The 20979-nt window shown below is 39.1% G+C and overlaps 1 protein-coding gene across 2 annotated transcripts in view; it reads left to right on the top strand.

Annotated features, from left to right (window-relative positions):
- CDKAL1 (CDKAL1 threonylcarbamoyladenosine tRNA methylthiotransferase) overlaps positions 1 to 20979 on the top strand; it is a 416940-nt gene that overhangs the window by 118131 nt on the left and 277830 nt on the right. For both annotated transcript variants that reach the window (XM_086743159.1, XM_086743160.1), the window contains one exon: positions 10628 to 10724. In XM_086743159.1, the coding sequence (XP_086599285.1) occupies positions 10628 to 10724 (97 nt within the window). The remainder of the gene's footprint in view (positions 1 to 10627; positions 10725 to 20979) is intronic.

The raw sequence follows: 20979 nt of genomic DNA, 5'->3' as shown, positions 1-20979 counted from the left end.
AAACCAGAATGGAAGCAAGTGTGCTGCATAAATTGTTAGTGACGAGCAGATGTAGCTGCTCTGATCAGTCCCACTTCACAGTGGGAGTGCACTAAAGCCATCTTACACCGTTTGATGCACTTTTGAGCTTCCTGCTTTCTAACAGCATCTTTTCCCTTCCCATGGTTAAGCATCAGTGACAACAACTGACTGGAGAATTTTTCCAGCAGTGTACAGGCCAAAGTAAAGTGCAGCCATTGTTCACGTCACCCAGGAATTTAATTTTTTTGTTTGTTTGTTTTTGATAGTGTGATTAAAAATGCCTGAGTAGAAAAAGACAAAATAATATTTTTTCTCTTCAGAAGTAGCATTATCTTTTTAAATAATCATCATACACTTTTGAATCTGTACATGTAACCACAGACTGAAAACTTCAGTCTCTTAAGAACGTGAAATAGTAATATCTCTTCAGTTTATATCGTAGTGTGTGGTGCCAAGGCCCTTCTAAAGCACCAAGCTAAAGCAGTGTAGGAGTTTGTTGCTTTCAGGAACGGTGATTAATTTGTATGAAGGTGGAAGCACTAAGATGTTCTACTAATTCAGAAGCCAGATGTTTCTGTCCAACAAATGTGTATGTCAGAATGTAGTCCAAGGAGAATTGTTTGGATCTTTGCAATTCTTTTAGGTGTGGTATAAAACAATGAGAAGGTAAAGGTATTAATGAAGAGTTAGTTAACACAGACAACAGCCTTATCTCAATAGATTATGAAGCTAAGTAGCCTGTTGCAAAGAATGTGAAATGTATGGTGAGGACCAAGAAACATGAACCAACTCTCATGAGTCACTCTCAGTTGTGAATAAGACAAACATGACCAGGAGATTGAAGGAAGGCATTTATTTTTCTTTACTTGGTGGGGCTTCACCTGGATTACTGTGTTTTGGGTATAGTGGAGGCAGTTGAGAGGTGCAAGGAGAGTGGAGCAGGTCCACTGGAGTACTGCTAAAATGGTCATGCTCTCATGAGTCTGGCACATGAGAGGCTAGTGGATAATGTAATAGTAGTTTGTAATTACGTGAAAGGCAACAGCAAAGATTACAGACGGACAAGAAGACGTTACAAGTGACAGCAGTTTTTGCAGCCTCAGCTGAGTAATGACGTTGTCAGTAGTCCATTTATGAGCAGTAGATGAGTCTAGATGACCTCTAGAAGTCCTTTCCAACCTGCATTTCCCTGACTCTAAAAAAGAAGGTCAAACAGAGAGGATAAGAGTATACTGTATATTTTGTTACTCCTATTGCTATTCAGATACTATGATTATGAATAGGAGGTAAATAAAACAATCTTCATCTCTTTAGATTAAAAAGAATTTACTGGGCTTAACTGTAAGAGTTTAATGAATTAAAACAAACAAGAAGAGCAGAAGGTTAATAAAAATGTGTACGGTGCCGTTTGGACAGAATGAAGGTGGTATACATGTTGAGCCTCATGTATGTAGTTTAGTAGTAATAGGAGAAGAATTAACCATTTCTCCATTCTTCAATCCCAGAAATCAATAAAACAAAATATTAATTATGGGAAATATCATCTTAGATATTAGTTTTGTCATATCATTAAACCTGCAGGTATTACTAGAAGACCAATCAAGATGCTGAACTCAATTGTAAATCTGTATTGGTCACACATGGAGATGTAAACTAGTCTAGTGCGTCTGCTTAAGAGTGTATTGACAGATGCTTGGTGTTTGTTATTTGCCTTGAACAGAGTTCAAGGAACAATATGGGTTTTTTGGCAGATTTTTCTGAAGTATGTTAAAGGTTTTGAATGGAGAATAAGTAATAAAGGGCCTACTATGGGAAGACAACCTTATCTAAGACAGTAATTAGACATTTCCCTAATTATAGTCTTAAGTAATTTAACGTCAGTGAGTAGGTAAGAATCTAAAGAGTTGTGAATGTTTTATTTGAAGAATGTAGTATGCTTACATTTATTAGTTGTCTACATACATTGGTCAAGATAGCTTAGAAGAATTTCAGTCGACAGTGGTATTTTTCTGTCTCATTGTTTCCTGGGAAGAATATAGGGCCGCTGCCCGGTTGTGTAATTACAGAGTGAAATTTTGTATTGAATTTCTAGTATTTTCTGTTGTTCGGCAAGGTCTCCCAAACTTCTAAATAAACAGAAAAAAAATCTACTTGACTTCTTAATATTAATGAGAAAAGCAATTTAAAATAGGTATGCTTTTAGCGAACAAGTAAAAATCCGTTCACCACCAGCCAAGATGAATTTTTTTGAGGAGCAGATTGTCATTAATTACACTTTCCTTTTAAAAACAAATTAATTGTTTTAAGGCTGATAACTTTCAATTACAGCTTTTGCAGATTTGCTTTAAAGTTATGTTATATTGATTTGTAAATTGATTTTCTTAATCATCTGGAGGAACAGCAGCTGTCCTGTAGCCATCTTGTCTATTTGTGGCCAGAGGCCATCCTGGTAGATCTCTGTTCTTGAGGAAGAAGCTTCACCTCTGATGTTGGTCAGTTCAGCCTTGCTTGGGGCTACAAGAACTACCAGCCAGGGCCAAGGTGAGATTTAGGATTTGTTCCTTCATCCCATCCTCTTTCTAGGTACATCCTGATCTGATTTTTTTCAATTTGATAAAATCTTTGTACTGTTACTTTGAAAGCCTTTCTGGGAAGAAAAGACCATCATCACCAGTGAAATACTGTATCTGTTTGAGTAATGACTGCCCAAGAATAACTTACATCTTTAATTGCTGCCTGTAAAGTTTTATTTACAGAAAATTTGAGTAACACTCAAGCAGAGATCTGACCGAGTTGAGAGTTTAAAATGAGTTTGCCTTTTGCAGACAAACCTGCAGTTACTTCACTTGCATGCCAAGTAGCTGGATGAAAACAAGTTTCCATTCAAACCAGGATATTAGAGCTAATGCAATAAACGGTGTTGGGAAAATTCCCTGTAGTTTGGAAGCAGCTCCTAACCCATCATTTTGGAGTGTGATGGGTGCAAGCGTCTGCCATAAAAGCCTGGATGGATCTGTTGTACTTGTGAAAAGTAGAGGTTTCAGTAGTGCATTCAAATGCTGCTTTTTTTTTTTTTTTTTTTCCTGAGAGAAGGAAAGATGTGAGAAGTGTAACGCCTGTTCATGCAGATGCTGAGGATATATAAATATAGATAAAATATACTTTTTCTTCCTCAAGTATGTCCTCTTAGAAACCTAGGGAATTATTTAGGAATAATTTGATATATAGCCTGTGAGTCTTGGGCTTATTCTCAGAGCTGACATCTCACCTTCTGTGAAAAGCTTTGTTGGAGAAGGATATTTTTTTTATGCTTTTATTTATTTATTTTTGCTTGGAGCACATCTTTGCAATCTAAATTTGGAGTCTGGTGGAGCAAGCGTTTATGTCTTTTTGAAATATTTTCAAAAAAGACAGACTTGCTTTTGTGAGGAGGAGGATGTGCAACTTGTTTTTCCTCTGGGGTGTTTACGTGTTACCTGATGGTTTTTGCCAAAGGAGACAAGTTGAGAAAATGCAGCATGGTAACTAGAGGGCTGCTTTGCTAGAGATTGGTCCTCAATAAGCAATTTAGTAAACTCCAATAATCAGCATAAGTATCCTCTAATGAGCTTTGTCTTCATATGCCTCACAAGGAAAATGCAATAATTCTTTGGGGGCTGTGGAAGCTGACAGGCCTAAGCAGACTCGAGTGCTGCTGTTTTGATTAGTAATATTGACAAACTTTCCTCAGATTTTCCACATGCCTTTGACTACAGGGGTGTCCCTAACCTCAAAAACACAACCTGTATGAGTTTCTTACATCCTTTTTGCTTTTTGTTCACTCATGCTGCTCAGCATATTACCACCTCAGAGGTTTCACGAGACTTAAGCTTACCATAGATGGAACAAGAAGTTCCCATGTCCTTCTCTTTTTCTGTTTCATAGAATAATATAATAGTTTGGCTTGGAAGGGACCTTTAGAGGTCATCTAGTCCAACCTCCAACATCTCCAACCAGATTAGGTTGCTCAGAGCCCCATCCAACCTGGCCTTGAATGTTTCCAGGGATGGGGCATCTACCACCCCTCTGGGCAACCTGTTGCAGTGTTTCACTGCCTTCACTGTAAAAAAAAAAAAAAAATTCTTTATATCCAGTCTGAATCTACCTCCTATTTTAAAACCATTCCACCATGTCCTGTTACAACAGGCCCTGCTAAAGTGTTTTTCCCTCTCTTTCTTATAAGCCCCCTTTAAGTACTGGAAGGCAGCTATAAGATCTCCTCAGAGCCTTCTCCTCTCTCCAGGAACTTAATGAAATAAAATGGTAAAAAAACCTTCAAACTCGGCTCAGTAGGTTTCTCCTGTATCAGTGAGTTAAGTGGGGCCCTGGAAGGGTGCAGTGGGCTGCAGAGCTTGGAGTAGAGGAGGAGCGATACCAGACAGCCAGAAATGAGGATGAGGAAAGATTGGAAATGGAGAAAGGTAAGAGCAGCAATAGCAGACATGGAGGATGGGAAGCAAGTCTTTGGGTAGTAATGAGACATTAGGTTGGCTCAAAGCCTGTAAAGCCACAATTTGAGTTACCATTTGTAATTTTTCAAACCCAAAATAACTGTGTGATTTTATGGATTTTCAGGAATGTATTCCAGATGCTCTACAGGCACTATCTTTTCATTCCAGGGATGTTGCGCTCTCTTTAAAAGTTGTGGCTTCCTACTGATTAATTCAGCAGATGAGACGGTTGGAAGATCTTTCACACATTTGAATCGTTAGCCAAATAGCATTTCTTTTTCCCCAGAGACATCACAACATCATTTCTACAGCCTGGGAAGTAATATCCCCCTGATTGTACTCTTTATAACCTTTGGCAGACTGATCTCCTTATATTCCCAGCTCATACTGTATTCAGCAAGACCAGCCTGAGCAGAATTTTTTCATATATACTGACATTTCTTCAGACGTTTCTAGATACAAACCTGCCATTGATTTATGGCTTCGACACCTTTTTGAAATACGTGATAAGGGGTGTTGTGGGTTTTGTGTAATAGAAGGCCATGAGAATGGCACGAGTAGACTACACTGGTATGCAATTTGGTTTAACACATCTTCAGGTGAAAGCCACCACGTTTGTGCTGGTACAGCAGTGGCGAGGGGAGTGCTGTGTTTGGTGGAAGTAGCTCATTGGTGTAAAAGCTTACTTGAGCTTTGATTGTCATCTGTCTAGTAGGATTCAGGTTGAAATGCTTCTATTTTCATTTCAGATAACACAGAGAATTCCTGTTATACTTTAGCATTAGAAATAGTTCCTCTTATTATTTTATGAACACTTCCCCACTATTATCAATGCAAAGCCTAACAAGCTGACTGTAGAGCAGTTTGCCCCCTAATTTATTGCTTTTGCTGAAAATTCTGCTCTTACTTCTCTTACTGTATTAACTGTTCCTTCTGCTGTAGACTGCCTTCTGCTCATTGTTTAAACACTTCTCATTATTTGATTCTACCAACAATGGTTTTTGGAGGAAAAAAAAATTGGGATTTGTAGATATGATATTTCATTTCACATACCTGGTACTAGAGCAACACTTTACAAATTGCATGTTTTATACTGACCAGTCTGTAGTTTGCCAGCTTTGCTCCCTGCAGAACAGACTGCTTTTGGTTTCAGCTGCCTGCCATGCCTTCCTGTGCAGCTGGGATACCTTAGAGGGTATCCTCTGGTGGCTCTCTGAAAGCTGAGTGTCATTCACATAAGAGCTGACAGCTCAAGAAAGTCCAGTGGGCAGCTCTGCTTGTGGAAAGGGAAGCAAGCAGGTGAGCGGTGATGATCTGGCTTCTCTTGTCTCTCTCTAGCAAAGAGCAAATTTGCAATTACTTTTGATGTCAGAGATTGTCTTCCATTGAGGTTAGCCCATCTTCTCTGCTTTAATTTCTTTTTTTTCATTTTTCATTTTTCCTTTTTTTTTTTTTTTTTAATTATTTTCCTTAGATTTGAACTTCAGGGAAAGGTCCCTAACTTTTTTCCTGTGGTGATTCCACCTGAGTAGCTGTGTGAATCATGAAGAAGTGGTACAGCTTCCTGCACTGGCTGCCATGGTATCCAGCAGTGTTGCTATACACACAGTGTTGATGTAGCAAACGGCGACGGTGTTTTTTGGAGGATAGGAAGGGTGTTTATCTGGCGTTCCTGATCAAATTTTCTTGGAGCTCAAAAAAAAAAAAGGTAAAGGAACCATGCAACATGTTACCTAAAATTTTGAGCAGAGTATTCCAGCTTGGGCAGATTCCTAACAACATAAGTAGAAGTTTACGTAAGTGTCATAGTTCAGCCCCGATAGGAACCAGACCATGCAGTCTCTCTCTCACTCCCCCAACCCTCTGAGAGAACAGGGGGAGATAATGTAAGAGAAATGGCTTGAGGTTTGAGATAAGGACGGGGAGAAATCCTTAGAGTTACCGTTACGGGCAAAACAGACTCGACTTGGGGAAAAATACTCATTTATTTCTAAAACTAGCAGGAGAATGAGACAGGGAACAAGATAACCTCCCCCCACCCCTCCCTCTTCCCGGGCTTAACATTTTCTCTACCACCTTCCCACTACGAGCGGCACAGGGGGGAAGAGGGAATGGGGGTCGCGGTCAGTTCATCACGCGTTGTTTCATGCTGCTACTTTGTCGTTGGGGGAAGAACTCCCGCATTCCTCCCCTGCTCCATCTTGGGGTCCCTCCCATGGGCCACAGTCCTTCACGAAACTGCTCTGGCGTGGGTCATCTCTTCCACGGAGTGCAGTCCCTCCAGAACAGCTGTCCCAGCGGGCTCCATGGGCCCCAGCCTCCTTCAGGCCTCCACCTGCTCCGGTGTGGTGTCCTCCACGGGCTGCAGGTGGATCTCTGCTCTTCCGTGGACCTCTGTGGGTGCAGGGGGAGAACCTGGCTCACCATGGTCGTCACCACAGGCTGCAGGGGAATCTTGGCCAGGAGCCGCATTACTCTTCCCTGTCCTTCTTCACTGACCTTGGCGTCTGCAGCCATTCCTCACAAGAAAAATTCTTCACAACAGGCTGGCAGATGCCTCTCAGGATCTTTTTACATCTCATTCACTTCTCATCTCCTCTTCACTTCTTGCAGCTGGGCTGGGACAAGTCGGGCCCAGTCAGCTGCCTGGCAGGAGGCCAGAGTGTGAGGCCTGCAAGGCCCACAAGGCTCGCGCCTCCCCCTCTCTGCCCCCGCTCAGCTTCTTCACGTCATCTCTACTTTTTTTTCCTGTTTTCACCTTCTTAAATAAGTTATCGCAGAGGCGTTATCACGGAACATTCTGCTACCAGTTGGCTCGGCCTTGGCCAGCAGCGGGTCTGCCCTAGGTCCGGCCGAGTCCCCTGAACAAAGGGGAGCGACTTCTAGCAGTTTCCTACAGAAGCTACCACCTTAGGCCCCCCCCCACTAAACAAAACCAGAACAATAAGCGAGGCAGGAGTTTCTCCCCATCCTAGGTACATTCTCAAATTTGCTTTGTAAAAGGCAGAATACATTGAACATAATTAAGTCTGATAGTACAATTCCAGTTGCAATGGCTGCATCTATGCAATGGAGTGTAATCTGTGATCTCACTACAGATCTTGTGCCAGTCGTTTACTGTATGCAGTACATTTTTTTTTTTTTTCTTATACCCCTGTTTTTTCTCTCGGTTTTGTTCCCCACCTATTACTTAGGAAGTAGCTCAAATAATTCTTTTCTTTAAAAAAGAATTGCTCTAATTAAATTTCAGTTCAGATCTGTATCTTGCAAGTAGTTTTTAGAAAAGAGTATATTTCTAGGAAATGTTTCCTGAGTCAATTAAATTGAAAGTTCAAGGTAAGGTTCATGTAATTGAAAAATATAAAGGATATTAAAAGGGAAGATGTATTTATTCATGCCACCTACTAGATTCCATGAGGTATTATTCTCATTACTATTCATGTTTTTGAAGGATAAAGGCTTTTCTAATACAGTTGCCATGCTAACTGGATTTCTGAAGAATATTTTTTGTCGGATTTTGTTAATATGCGCAGGGCTCGTTAAACAATATTAAAAGGAGATGACAATACAGTACGGGAATGTGTATTTTCAGAAGTCTTTTCTTGAAAATTTTCATAATTTTCTTACAATGGTTTTTCTTTTATGGCGAGTTTCATGGACTGTACAATGTATTATGGATGTAATGAAAATTGACTATGCTTGAAAATTTAGTTCTGACATTTCACTTAATTGCATTTTAAAGCAAAAAAATCTCGGTGTACAAAATCCTTTATTCTGTAGAGACCTGTACAACTTTAAAAAAGTTAAATGAAGGCAATGCTTATTATGAAGAATATTCAGTTTAACTTTTTTCCCCCTAGCTCCAGTTACAGTCCCAGAAGATATGGCAAAATGTTAAAGCTGTGAAATAACATTGAAGTGCTATTTAATGTGTCAAGGGAAAATTTGTTTATTTTTTTTTTCTCAGATAAAAAGCCTTGAATAAAAGCTTTTTCTTCTGTAGTGCTCACAGGTTTTCAAGTAGATGGAGACGACTGTTGCTAGCAGCGGATTATACCAGATGCAGAGTTGCCTAGGGATGTGTGCTTTGTTTACTGGAGACAGTTCTTCTTGTCTTGCCTTGAGGCATTAGGTTGAGTCTGTTAGACTATATAAAGTAGTGATTTTTATCCTTTGAGTTAGTGGAGTGTCACATGGTGCTATGTGACATTTTTAGGTAATGCATGAAGTGGGATTTATTTATTTTTTTTTTCTTTTTTAACTTGGGTATGTAGAAATAGGTGACCCCTATTGAAGTTTTGCAAAACCCTTAAATATTTACCACTGAAAGAAAAGAAGGATTGCAGATTTCAGAGACATGTTGCTAGATTCCCTGCCTAAGAAATATACTAAATTAGTATTTCATTATAGATCTTTATCCACAGAAATATTATCAAGGAAGAGATGGAAGGATTTGCATTTATATTATACATCTTAGCATGCAAATAGAGGACCAGTGAGGCTCTGTATGATGAATGTCTGAAGACTTCCTGAAAACCCCACTAAAACAAAATTGAATATTTTATAAAGACTTGCTGCATTTATATTAGATATGAGGTAATAGGCGTAATACATTTTTCCTGTTATTTCACACTAGTCTGTGTACAAGATATTTAATTTTTTCCTTTGAAATACCTAATTTTTAGCATGGCAGCCAACACGAAGCATTTGGCAAGATGACTTGTGATCTCTTTTAATATTACAATTTGTGTATTCTTGTGAGATTTCATTTAACCTATAATTTGTAATAAAAAATGTCCATATTGAGGATGAAGTTAAAATTTTGAGTAGTGGAACCTTTTGTGGTACCAGTCCATTTTTGTTTTTCTGTTGTTAAATTTGTATTTGATGGAGAGCTTCAGATACTCGATGTAGCATCCTTGTTGTGCTTGTTGAGCATCACTTTCTCTAGTGCATTCAGCTTGGAGACAGCTCAAGCAAGCCAAAGAGTGTACAGTCATCTAAGCAATTGTGTATTTTGGATAAGATAATTTTTTCTGAAAAATGTTATGACATGTCTTGGGCTGTTCCAACATAACAGTAAACACTTCATGAATCCATATATTGCTGGAGAAAATACGTATTTACAAGGTTCCAGTTTGACAGAAGTCTGCCAGGAGGTTGTGATAGAGCACGCAACTGTGAAAGAAAGTTCTCAGAGCAACCCGTAGTATGTCAGCCCTAGCAAATCTGCTAAAATTATTCAGTGTTTCTCTTCTTTACTGTTTTGCACATTATAATGCAGTAGTCGTGTTGGGTTAATGTGTTAATGGATAATCTTCAAAGTTTAATGAACATAAGCAGGTTTTTTATCTCACTGTTTTGTACGCAGCTGATAGTTTTGTTCAGGGCTTCCTGTAGTTTCAAGATCCAGTGATGGCTTGATATTCAGTGTGGAATTCAAAATGAGTCAAAAATACTACTAACAAAATGAACGGTGTTAACCTTCTTAGCGTTTTGGTTTATTACTTGGTGCTAAGGTAACATCAAAGCTACAGGATTATGTAATTTAATATCCAGACAAATGTTTCTCTGCCAAAGGCAAGCAGTTAAAGCTTGGAAATGTTCAATATGATTTTTTTTTATAAGCATCTAGAAGACTGATGGAAATAGTTGTTTCTGACTGGTACTACATAAATACTTGTGTTCTGAGCTAGCCGTTCCTATCTGCATCTGCTGTCCCTTGCATTCTGTGTAACTTTCTTGAATTACACTTAATATCTCTGTCCCGTCTTTCTTGACCAGATTCTCTGCTGTCATTGTGGCAAATAAAGGTTAACTGAACTTGATTAGGGCTTTCAGGGTTGTACTTTTGTCCAAGATACACAATGCTAATGGTCTCTGCAGATACTCTCCAAACTGAGCCACGTGTGCTGTAACCTGATAGCTTCATATGGGGTTTTTTGGTGTGTTGGTTGGTTTGGTTTCTGAAGTTCAAACATGTACAAGCTGTTTCTGATTTCTGTATGTTTTCATTGTGGTTGCTTTCATATGTTGCATGCACAATATAACTGCTTTGAAGTTGAAAATGATCAGTTTTGAAAGTATTAACACACCGTCTGTCTGTCCTTCTGTAGGAAAGCCCAAGAAGGGAAGAAGAAAGTGGTCCTAGCAGGCTGTGTGCCACAAGCCCAACCTCGTCAGGACTACCTGAAAGGCTTGAGTATTATAGGGGTATGTATCTTTATCAATTAGAAACCAAAGGTTGTCATAAATATTTTCGGTAGGTCAATGTCAGTATATAAGCTTTGATTTTCTCTTGGAAAAAGCAGTGGAGAGGCTTGGTATCCCCATTAGTCATCTTGCGTTATACAGCACTTAAGCCTTCTTGCATCCAGGATGATTTGCTTTGGTTGTGGTATGAGGGGAGAAGGAAAGAGATACTGTTGGTGGAACTGAATTCCAACGTCCTTTGTAGCCTGAAAATATCCAGGCTTCATCCAGGATGATGAAGACATCCATTTCCATATTCTTTGAAATATCACAGTTTATTTGCTTTAAGATTAATAAATATACCCTTTCTTAAAATCACTGGAAGTAGCGTAAGAGATTAGAGCATATAAATTATGTGGACCCAGCTGAGGGTTTGGTTGGTTTTTTTACTTCACGCTATTAAGCAGAATGGCAAATAACAATGATAATTTTGTTTAAATTTGAGGCAGTCTGAAGAGTAAAATCCACCGGTGACTGATTTTTTTAAACAGTTACCAAACTTTACCTTGAAAACGTACCCAGAGAGCTTTTGACTTAATTCAGTTAGTGAAGTGCCTTCAGTATCCTTTGGGATGAAGTACTACTGTATAATTGAATCACCTTTGTAAAATAGTCATGAAAATCCAGGAGTCAAAGCACAAGCTGACAAAGATTCTTCATTATTCAAGCCTTTAGATTAAAACTGAATGAATTTATAAAAGGCACATTTGCGTTGACGCACTGTCATTGGATTCACTGTGTGAGAATTGGAGTGAAGCCGTCCTGTATTATGATAAATCAGAGCAGGTGACTATGCAGCATTGTTTCTGCTTTAAAAATGTAAAGAGGTCAACGTGATTCCACTTCAGTGTGAGGAATTCAGATTGAAGCTAAGATTTTATGGGAACAACAACAACAATGTTCCAAGGCTTTCACTTTCATTGGAAGATCATGCAAGATGCAATTGTTCAAAGTAATTTAGAAGTAAAATAATAGTTTGTTTGGAATTATGAGGAAGACGGCTTCATTAACTGATTTACTGGAATTCTTCATAAAGATAGACTTTGTAATATTTGACTTTTAAATTACTGCTGTAACTCACAATGTTTTATCTCTGGATTATTTTTCCCAGCTGCCATTCTCAGCTACATTAATGCCTATAAATTAACTCAGTGTCCAGAAGCAATGTTCAGGGGCTGTAAAATGCCACAGTGTTCTGTATAGATAATTCCTCTTTGCTCAGAGGCAACATAGTTCTGTGATCTGTAATTGATTGTTATAGTGAATATTGTGATATCTACACATATGAAGACAGAGGGGGGAAAAAATAATGTGTCACTGTCCTTTAAGCAAGACTGTAATTTGATGTTTCAGTTTTGGTGAATTTAACTTACGAAACTTGGAGGACCTGAAGTTTGGTTTTGTTTTGGTTATTTTCATTTTTTTTTGTTATTTCTTTTTTTTTTAAAAAAAACCTTTCCTTTTCAGGTAACAGATAATTTCTGAAAATTAGCCTCTTCTCTTCGTCTTCATTTTGGTACCTAGAACCAATATTTAGTGAAAATACTTGTAGTTTTCTGTTTATTGCAGAAAGATTGCTATTAGGATTTGAATTAGGCTTTTAATACAGTGTTCCCAAGGACTTTTGTGTTGGACTTGAAAATACTGAAATGTGATCTTTACAATAAGGGCACTGTCTTCCAACTGTCATTGCTATGGTAAGATTTACTGTGCTTTAAGTAATAGATGCTTCAGCTCAGAAAAGTCTTAAACTTCAGGCATAACAGTTAACAGAAGCAAAGCTAAGTGCAGATACTGTCCATGTGTTCAGTTTGTATATTTAAGATTTTCTTCTCATTTTACAAAGAGTCTGTGTGGGGAGGTCACTGTATTTAAAGGATAAGAGTTATCTTATTGCTGCAAAATATTTTTGAAAGGCAGTTTTGACAGAATTCAGAAATAGAAAATGGTCTGTTGGCAGTAGAATATTGATTCTACTTTAAAATTTTAAGCTTTAAGAGTACAGTTTTGGAAATCTTGCTTTAGCACCAGGTTAGTCTCATCATCTTGACTGAGAGATACAGTTGATCTATTGTTGTTTATGTAAACTCTGCTTTTTTTAGGAACAGTGTTGTCTGAGAATGTGGTTATTTACCAGCAATTATAACTCCCTTGGGGAGGCTTTCTGAAGGTAGAGCATGTCAGAGGGCTCTTGTGCTCATTTTGTAATGAGCAAGGAGGAAGAAGTTGCGATGTAAATACCAGAGAAATTCAGTAACTCAGCTTGTTTTGATGTGCACTTGAGAAATACAAGACTTCCGCTGTTTTGTATTTGTTACTTGATTTGGGCCGAGTGAAAAGAAGGGCAACTTCATATCCCTGTTTTCTGTGATGTTACTGTGCTTTTGTGTTTTTTTTTAAGTCATTGCTGCTTTTTAAAAATAATGTGGGTTGGAGCATTGCCATAGACTGGATATAAGGCAAATCATAACACAACATGGTAAGGTAAAAGAGCTGTTTTCAGGAAGGGGGAAGCTTTAGTTAGGAATAAACCTGCCAAGTGGGAGGTATGCACAAAACACATTCTGATATGTTACATAGGTTCACAGCCATTTACAACGAGGTGGTTTGCAAAGCGTACTCCTTTATGTCTGGAGTAGTGTATCCGCTTCAAGCTCAAGTGCACGTATGGTATTGCAAAGAGAAATCAGCTCTTGTAGTTAGAGTTGTCCCTCACTTTTAATTGTAAGTTGCTAAAAAGAAGGAGATGTGGCTTTGTCTATGCTAAGAGGATTACAGGGGAAGGGAAGGGAGGGACAAGAGGGAATGAAAGATTTAGCAGACAAGTTGTGTTCTGGGACTCACAAATGGATGCAGGTAGCTGTAGTGTTTCCTCACTTCCCAAGTTCCATGCAAGGGCACACAAAACCTTTGTTCCGGATGATAAGTTGAACCACTGGAATCAGATGAAAAGTTTTGTTTCTTTGACACTTGCCTGGAGTTTTAAGGTATTTAGTGTCCAAATTATGCTACGTGTTGAAATCCCTGACCAGTTTGCTAGGGGTTCATAGGCCTTAAGATGCCGTAAATCTGTACTTTGAAATCATTGGACATACTGAAAGCATGGGGCCTAATGCACATACGTGTCCCATTAAAGGTATACAATAGCTCTGCAGATGAGTGAGTCTTTTCGCTTCCTGGATGAGAATGTCAACTGCATTTCTCTTTTCTTCCTCATCTTTCCCAATGTAGCATCTAGCAACAAAGACCAGTTGTCTGTCATCTTCTGCCATACATCCGTTTCCCAGGGGAAGAATTTCAGCCCATTCTTTCATCTGCACGAAATATATCTGGTGTTGCCAAGGCTGTAATCCCCTCTCCACTGCTACACTCTGAATCAGAAGGTGCAGGTCCTGTGCATGGTAGAGTTACCGCAGGCTCTTTGGCCAGAGTTGAGCCTGAAGGCACTGCCTCCAGAAGAAACCTATACCTATGAAACACCTCTCTCCAGGGGCTTCCTGCATTCCTCTGACCTCCAAATAACCCTTTTCTCTGGCTGTTCTACTCTGTAAGGCAAGCTTTAGGTAATTTTTTTTAATACCCAGTTTAAAATTGTGGAGTGTGCTTAGTGGACGTGCAGAGCAGTCCCAGTAGCAGCACATAACACTAGGAGCACTGCTATAAAGTAGATAGTTCAGTATGAAAAATACTAAGGATGTTACAAAAAATAGACACTTGACTTCTCAAGCTGTACATCTATAATTGGTATACAGTTTTAAATTTAATGTGCCTTAGTTCTCCGTTTGTAAAACCCTTTGGTGAAGAGAGCTTTACCAGTGCCACTGTGAAAGAAAACCAGTGTAATCTTACCAAGAAGCCAAGTAGCTGTACATCCCTACTGCTTTGGTGTCCTAAATGAGGATGATATATTGTATGATGTTTCTGAAATTCAGTTCATACAAGTTTCAATGGTGTTTGCAAAACAGAGATAATGATAGTTCCCTACCTGCAGTGTTTCTAAGGTCAGACTGCATTAAAGATTGCAAACCTCTCTGTTTGCTGCCCTTAAACCTTATGCCTTGCGTAAGTGCAAATATCCAATGAGAACTTCATTAAAGTCAAATCTGACGGAATTCTATTTTGAATGTTGTGAATTAGCAGAACTTCTTGGAACATGTGCTGAAAGCCTGGGAACAAGTGCACACTGTTTTTCTAAAGCTTACAGCCAAGACTGGTTTCATGCAGAATTCAAGCTCGGTCAGTACCACTCAGCTGGTCGACTTTGGCTTTTGAATTGCCATGCTGATATTCAGATATGATGCTCAAACCTGGAAAGTCAGGAAAGAATTGCAGTTAAGCACCTGCTTTTAAACAGAAAGTTGGATGCAAAAATAGGAGCTATTCATTTCCACAGCAGTTATGTACTGTCCTATGAACCAAAAAGTGTAGGAATTAATGTAGGTAAGAACTGTACTTAAGCTGTGTCAGTGTTTAGCAATGAAAATTAGTTGTTTGTGTGCTTTTCTGGGGTAGTCCCCTTTAAAGTGTAAAGCCTGCTCTTGGAATACCTTCATAAACCAGAACATTGCCCGTTATTATGGTCAGAGTTGTCAGCAAAGATTTTAAACACAGATGTTATCCCTCTGAAGCCAAAGTGTCTAGTCACATGCCTTTTGAAGTTGTGTATTAAAGCTTGGATTTATGCTGCCTGAGTACTGTAATTTGAGTCTGTTTTGCTCAGTTCCCTTTAGGGTCACTGAAGATAATAATCTCTAAGATAATTTAGATTTTTAGAAGATCTGAAGTGACTTTTGAAGCTGTGTATTTCCCTTTTACTGGCTTTAGAGAAGGGATAGGCTGAGTAGGCTTTTAACATGCAGCATCTGACAGAGGTGGCTAAACAAGGTGAGATGAAACTCAGAGTTGGTGAACTGGAGTTAAAATCTTCAGAATTATTTTATCTATGCGGTAACCAATTTTTTTCTTATCTATGTGAATAAAAATAAAGATGGGTAGGGTTTTCCGTAGATGAGAAAAGAAGATTGTTTTGCTTCAGGTAGTTATGTATAGCTATGTATGCTTGCTCCAGGCTGTTCATATGCAGCTGAGTGCTGATGTTTGCTTCAGCAGTAGCCTCATGTGGTGCAAGCAAGCTGCTGCCCCTTCCGATCTTGTGGGTACCCTGTCCTCCATTTCTCTCAACCATTGTCTAAGGTTTTTTTTATGTTTTTTTTTTTTTTTCAGTGTTTCTTCAATAAACATTTCTAGTCTTCAGTATTTCTGGTCTTTGTCCCTCCTTCACTGGCTTAAAGATTTTTTTTTTTTTTTTTTTTTTGATAATCACTTTCTGTTGCTTGATATGCTTACATGCTGCTTGTGTTACCTCCAAGAAATTTGTCTCTCTGAGAAACTCAGTCACTGTGCCAGGGGAAGGGGAGTTGGGAGAGGCTCCAGGACTAATTTCTTGAGAGAGTTGTCACTATCCTGTCAATATCAGAGAAGCCTTTAGACCTTCTGTGGTGGAAAGACATTTCCTTCCATGCTGAAAGGAAGCAGGCTGTGGGGAGCAACTGCATTGGCTTTGGGGGAGGGTCCCTGAGAAGGCTGGTTGTGACGAGGACCTAGCTGCCATTTTTAGCCAGCAGTGGGACCTGTGTCGGTAGCTGTGAGAGCTGAGACTCATCAGAGGGTGAAACCACAAACTTCTTGGCCAAAAGACTGTCACTGGTGGCAGCTGTCAGAGATCTCGTGCTTTGTCTCTGGTTTGTTTTCATTTGCTGCTGATTCTATCAAGTTAATCCCAGTCCCCCAGCAGAAACAACAGTTGTCAGCCAGGTGATGTGGATCCCTTGCAACACTTCGAGGCAGTAGCATGTCAGATGCAGTAATTATTCTGTAATCTTATGATTTGGAGACAACAAAGAGTGTGATGCGTTCTACACTCACACGTGTTGAGGTATCACTGCACTGAGAATCAAAAGATAATTTGAGGGAAACTGCTGATTTGAATGTCAAGATGCTTCCCAACTCATACAGTGGTTTGGGTTTTTTTATTTTTTAAAATTTTTTTTTTTTTTAATCACCTGGTAGGCACTCTTTTCTGAGATTCAGAAAGTTCAAGTCACAATATAAGGAAATATTTCCTGATGGAACTGAAATGCTCACTTTGTAGGACTTAGTCCTCTTCACATTGGAGCAGAATAGCCATTATCTAACAGGCAGTGGCATAACTCCAGAAAGCACGAGCACTGTGACAGTGGCAAAGGGCAGTGTGCCTCTGGTCTAAATATGCTTCCTGCAACTGACTCCATCTGAAATTATCTCTGGGCTGTAATAGGAGAGAAATGAATACCTTTTATCACATAGACTACCAGGAAGCCTTACACATTCCCTCTTTTTTGCAATACATTGTTGGGCCAGATCGTTCCTCAGCTGCTTCAGTGGTGCAGCTTGAACCAAACAGCCTTTCTGTGGTACTCCAGAAAATATTGGACGTTCATGAATTGCTTGTTTTCATAACCATCCTCTATTTTCTTATTATGGCTGCAACCACAAGAAGAAGCATGCAGAGGCTCCTCTTTCAGAAAAGACCAGTAAGACATTGGCTATCTTCACAAGAAAGAGCTAACTGTTTGCTTTAATTAAGTTCACCACTTTCTTACATGGCTTTGGTTGTAAGGGACATCTGAAGGCCGTCTCTCCTGTTTTGTATTGGTCCTGTCACTTCAGAAAGAGATTGGTCCAAATATCTTTAGCCACAAAATGCTTCTGTCTGTATTTCAGCGGACGCATTAAACTGAAAGTATATTTATTTCATCGTAAATCTTGTATGCGGTTTTGTTTTCCTGGCTGACAGTGCAGGGTCTTTGCAGAGGTCTTGGTGCTCCCCTGAAGGGAATGTCAGAAAGTTTCTCATACTTTCATGGTAGGTTCATGGATGCACTTTTCTAGATAGCTTTCTTTGGTCTGAGGCTCACTGACTTCTACAGTACAAAATCTCAGGGTAAATGTGCAATGTCTCATTTAACTGCTCATTATGAGTATTCAGAGTTTATAGGAGCTCTGTTAGAGGTTATGTTTTTTTCCAGAGTCCATCTCCTGCAAAACAATTTCAGGATGTTAATACTGGTTCTGAGACAACTTGGATCATGTCTGAGAGTTTGTGTTACCATCCTCAACATGCATGTCTGTCTGCATTAACAGATCACCTGGTGTGAGACTGCAGATGTAGCACCTTACGAGTGTGTCTTTGGGCTGTTTGCACCTAGCAGTCATCTATTGAATGTTTGTGACAGTACAAAGGGAACTGGGGACTTCCTTTGACAAAGGGACCATGTGTGCATTTCTCTACTCCTCTTGCTAGTTACTGGTGCTTAGTTGGAGAACTCAGGGCTTCTGTCTCCCGGTGGAGTGCTGGGGTGTCCTGGGAGGTGCTTGGTTTGAAATGTGACTGGTTTGGATTTGCGTGTTCAGGAGCGCCCTGCAGCTTCAGCCCTGGCGTGGATTGCCTTGTGTCTTCCTTGTTTCTAAAAGGGCTGGATACATAGGATTGCTGAGCTGTACTTATGCCTAGCTCTGATCCCACCAGGAAAGCTTAGAGATTTTTCCTGGTCTTCGTTTCAACTCAGACCTCATGCTTTGATACAACTCTCTTCTTTTTCCTTGCTTTTTGACCAGCCAGTTTCCTGCTTTGGCTGCTCCTTCATCCCATGGGCTTTACCTGTGCTCTTGTCTAGTATTCATCTCAGCCTAGGCTTCTGCATCAGCCCTGATTGGTGGTGGTAGGGTTTTTTTTTTGGTGTAGTCCTGCTCATCTGCATGCTCTAGTCTGCCCTTAGCTTTTTTTTTCCTGTCCAAGTCCTAATGGAGAACCACTTGTAACAGAGATGAAGTCCACCATGTACATGCTTATACTAGAAATGAGATCTCACAAGATTTGTAGAGACAAGTATAGTGCACAAATGACATCCAGCAGTAATGTACATGTTTTGGTTCTGAAGCTGGTGGTTGGTTTGTTGAGACTCATTGCAAAGGAACGTTGAGGAATGGTGTCTTTTTGCTTCGTACACCACTAAGTACTCCTAAGTCTCTGTGCTTCATGGGCTTCCTGATGCCTGGTGGAGACATTATTGGGTCTCTGCTTAAGCAGGTTTACGTATGCCTTTGATGCCGCTCCAGAACAGAATTACCTGTAAGGTTAGAGAGATGTGGGGAAAGGAATCCTGCCGGCCTCTGTATACCCAAGAAAATTTCATTACCATGACTTTGTGAATCCTCTAAACCCTTCACGCTTCTCACTCCAGATTCACCTCAGTCTTACTAAAATACTTTTATCTTAATAAATGAAGACTGGAAACATTCCATATTTTCTTCTTGAGCACTTGCGGCTTTAGCCAAACAATTTCCAACAACTTCAAATTTTAATTTTTTTTTTTTTTTTTAGTTAAGTAGAAAGTCTGTATGTCAGTGTCTTAGGTCATAGTGTTTTAGCTTGTATCTAAAAGGGCTATGTACACAAGTATGCAAATGGGCATGTGTTCCATACAAATGTTTACATGTGCTTACTTTACAAGTAGATTGCTAAATACTGACATACTTTTGTAATATGAATGCTTGTAATCCAGAAAAGAATTTAAATATATATCTTTAATAAGATTATTAAATTGCCAGTATTAGTGATACTTTAAATAACTTAATTTCTATAATTCGTAACTATTGTGCTGTATTCAGAAATATGAAATGTCAGAGATTTCTATTTAGAAAGAACTATTTCAAAAGAATTAAAAAGTAATAAATTAAAAAACTACTTTTGCATGGACTTGATCCAACACCCAGACACGAAAAGGAACAGACTCCCACTGACTTCACTTGGGAACTCTAGATCAGACACCAACAACAGATGCATTTTTTTTTTTTTTTTTTTCCAGTTGCTGTTAGACTGATTGGAAAATGAATGTGAAATAGAGATGCTTGTGCAGACGTGCTTACAGAAAATGACAAACTCAGTGGTTTAAGGGCACAGAGGCTTAATGGCTTTGATGCAAGGCATCCAAGTTCCAGGCTCCTCGTTGCAGACCAGGTTCTGCTCGTGAAGCCTCTGCAACTTGTGCTTTTCTGCTTGTTTTTGAAGCAAACCAGAAAAGAAACTCCAAGGAAGTGACTGCAAAAATCATCCTAAATCTATTTCATATAATATACAGCTTAGAGAATCAGTGTTTAAAAAGAATATTGTGGAAAAATATAAACTAATTTAAATGTGCAAAGTAGGGCTTTCTGTATTTGGCTTTCCTGCAATGTACGTAAGTATATATGTGCATATATAGTAGATATTACGTAGAATAAGCATTTTGAATGAAAGTTGTAGGAGGAATCTCAACTTTAAGAATTTCTGAGTGTTTAATTTTCCTTCTACTTAATGTACCAAAATCTCTACAGTATCTTGGCCTTTAAATATAAATAAATAATAGTCTATGTAATAAGAAGTAATTAAACTATTTATCACATTATGGGTAAATTTTGGCAAATGTAACACTAAAACATAAATTTGTTATCTTTGTTGGAGATACTATTTCATGGTCATTAAATATTATTCAATTTTATGAAAAGCATTGGGGCTTTTCCTTCCATTTCCGGACACTGCCTGCAGTAAGTCCAGGACAATATCTTGTTCCCTTGAACTTGAGCACAGTATTTTTAATTTCTTCTGTGTTCCAGTGTCTTTCACCTGCAATACTTACCTAATTTTCTCCCCTGTAATCTGCCCTCACAATGTCTTGAGTTTCTTGTTATGTTCTCTACAATCTACTATTTTGGTGTTGAGACTGGGGAGCAGCAGCACTTTGGGGCTGTTTGAGTGGCCCAGGTGCTGACTGCCTGGGTGACCACTGCCTTTCACAGACCGTGCACAGAAGTTTTAAGGCCTGGACTCTTTTCTAGGGTCCCTCTTGTCTAGCCATTGAGTGATTTTTGCCAAACTTACAGGAACTTGCTGGTTTTGACAACAAAATGTGGTTTAAGTTAGGTGAGGAGGTTTTTTTTTTAAAAAAAAAAAAAAAAGGTGATGAGTTTTAAAGTTACTTTTGTCAGATGAACCAAGATGCGCAGAAGGAAAAATGGCTAAAAACATATCCCCAAAGTCTTTACTCCCCCTTAATCTGGAAGAACACACTTTTGAAGGAAGAGTTTATATAAAGTATGTCCAGTTGTTGACTACTTAGATATTGACCTTCTGACTTTT

Source organism: Chlamydotis macqueenii, chromosome 2 (genome assembly GCF_036417535.1).
Source record: "Chlamydotis macqueenii isolate bChlMac1 chromosome 2, bChlMac1.mat, whole genome shotgun sequence".
NCBI classification, from domain to species: Eukaryota; Metazoa; Chordata; class Aves; order Otidiformes; family Otididae; genus Chlamydotis; species Chlamydotis macqueenii.
This window is presented reverse-complemented; position numbering and strand designations above follow the sequence as displayed.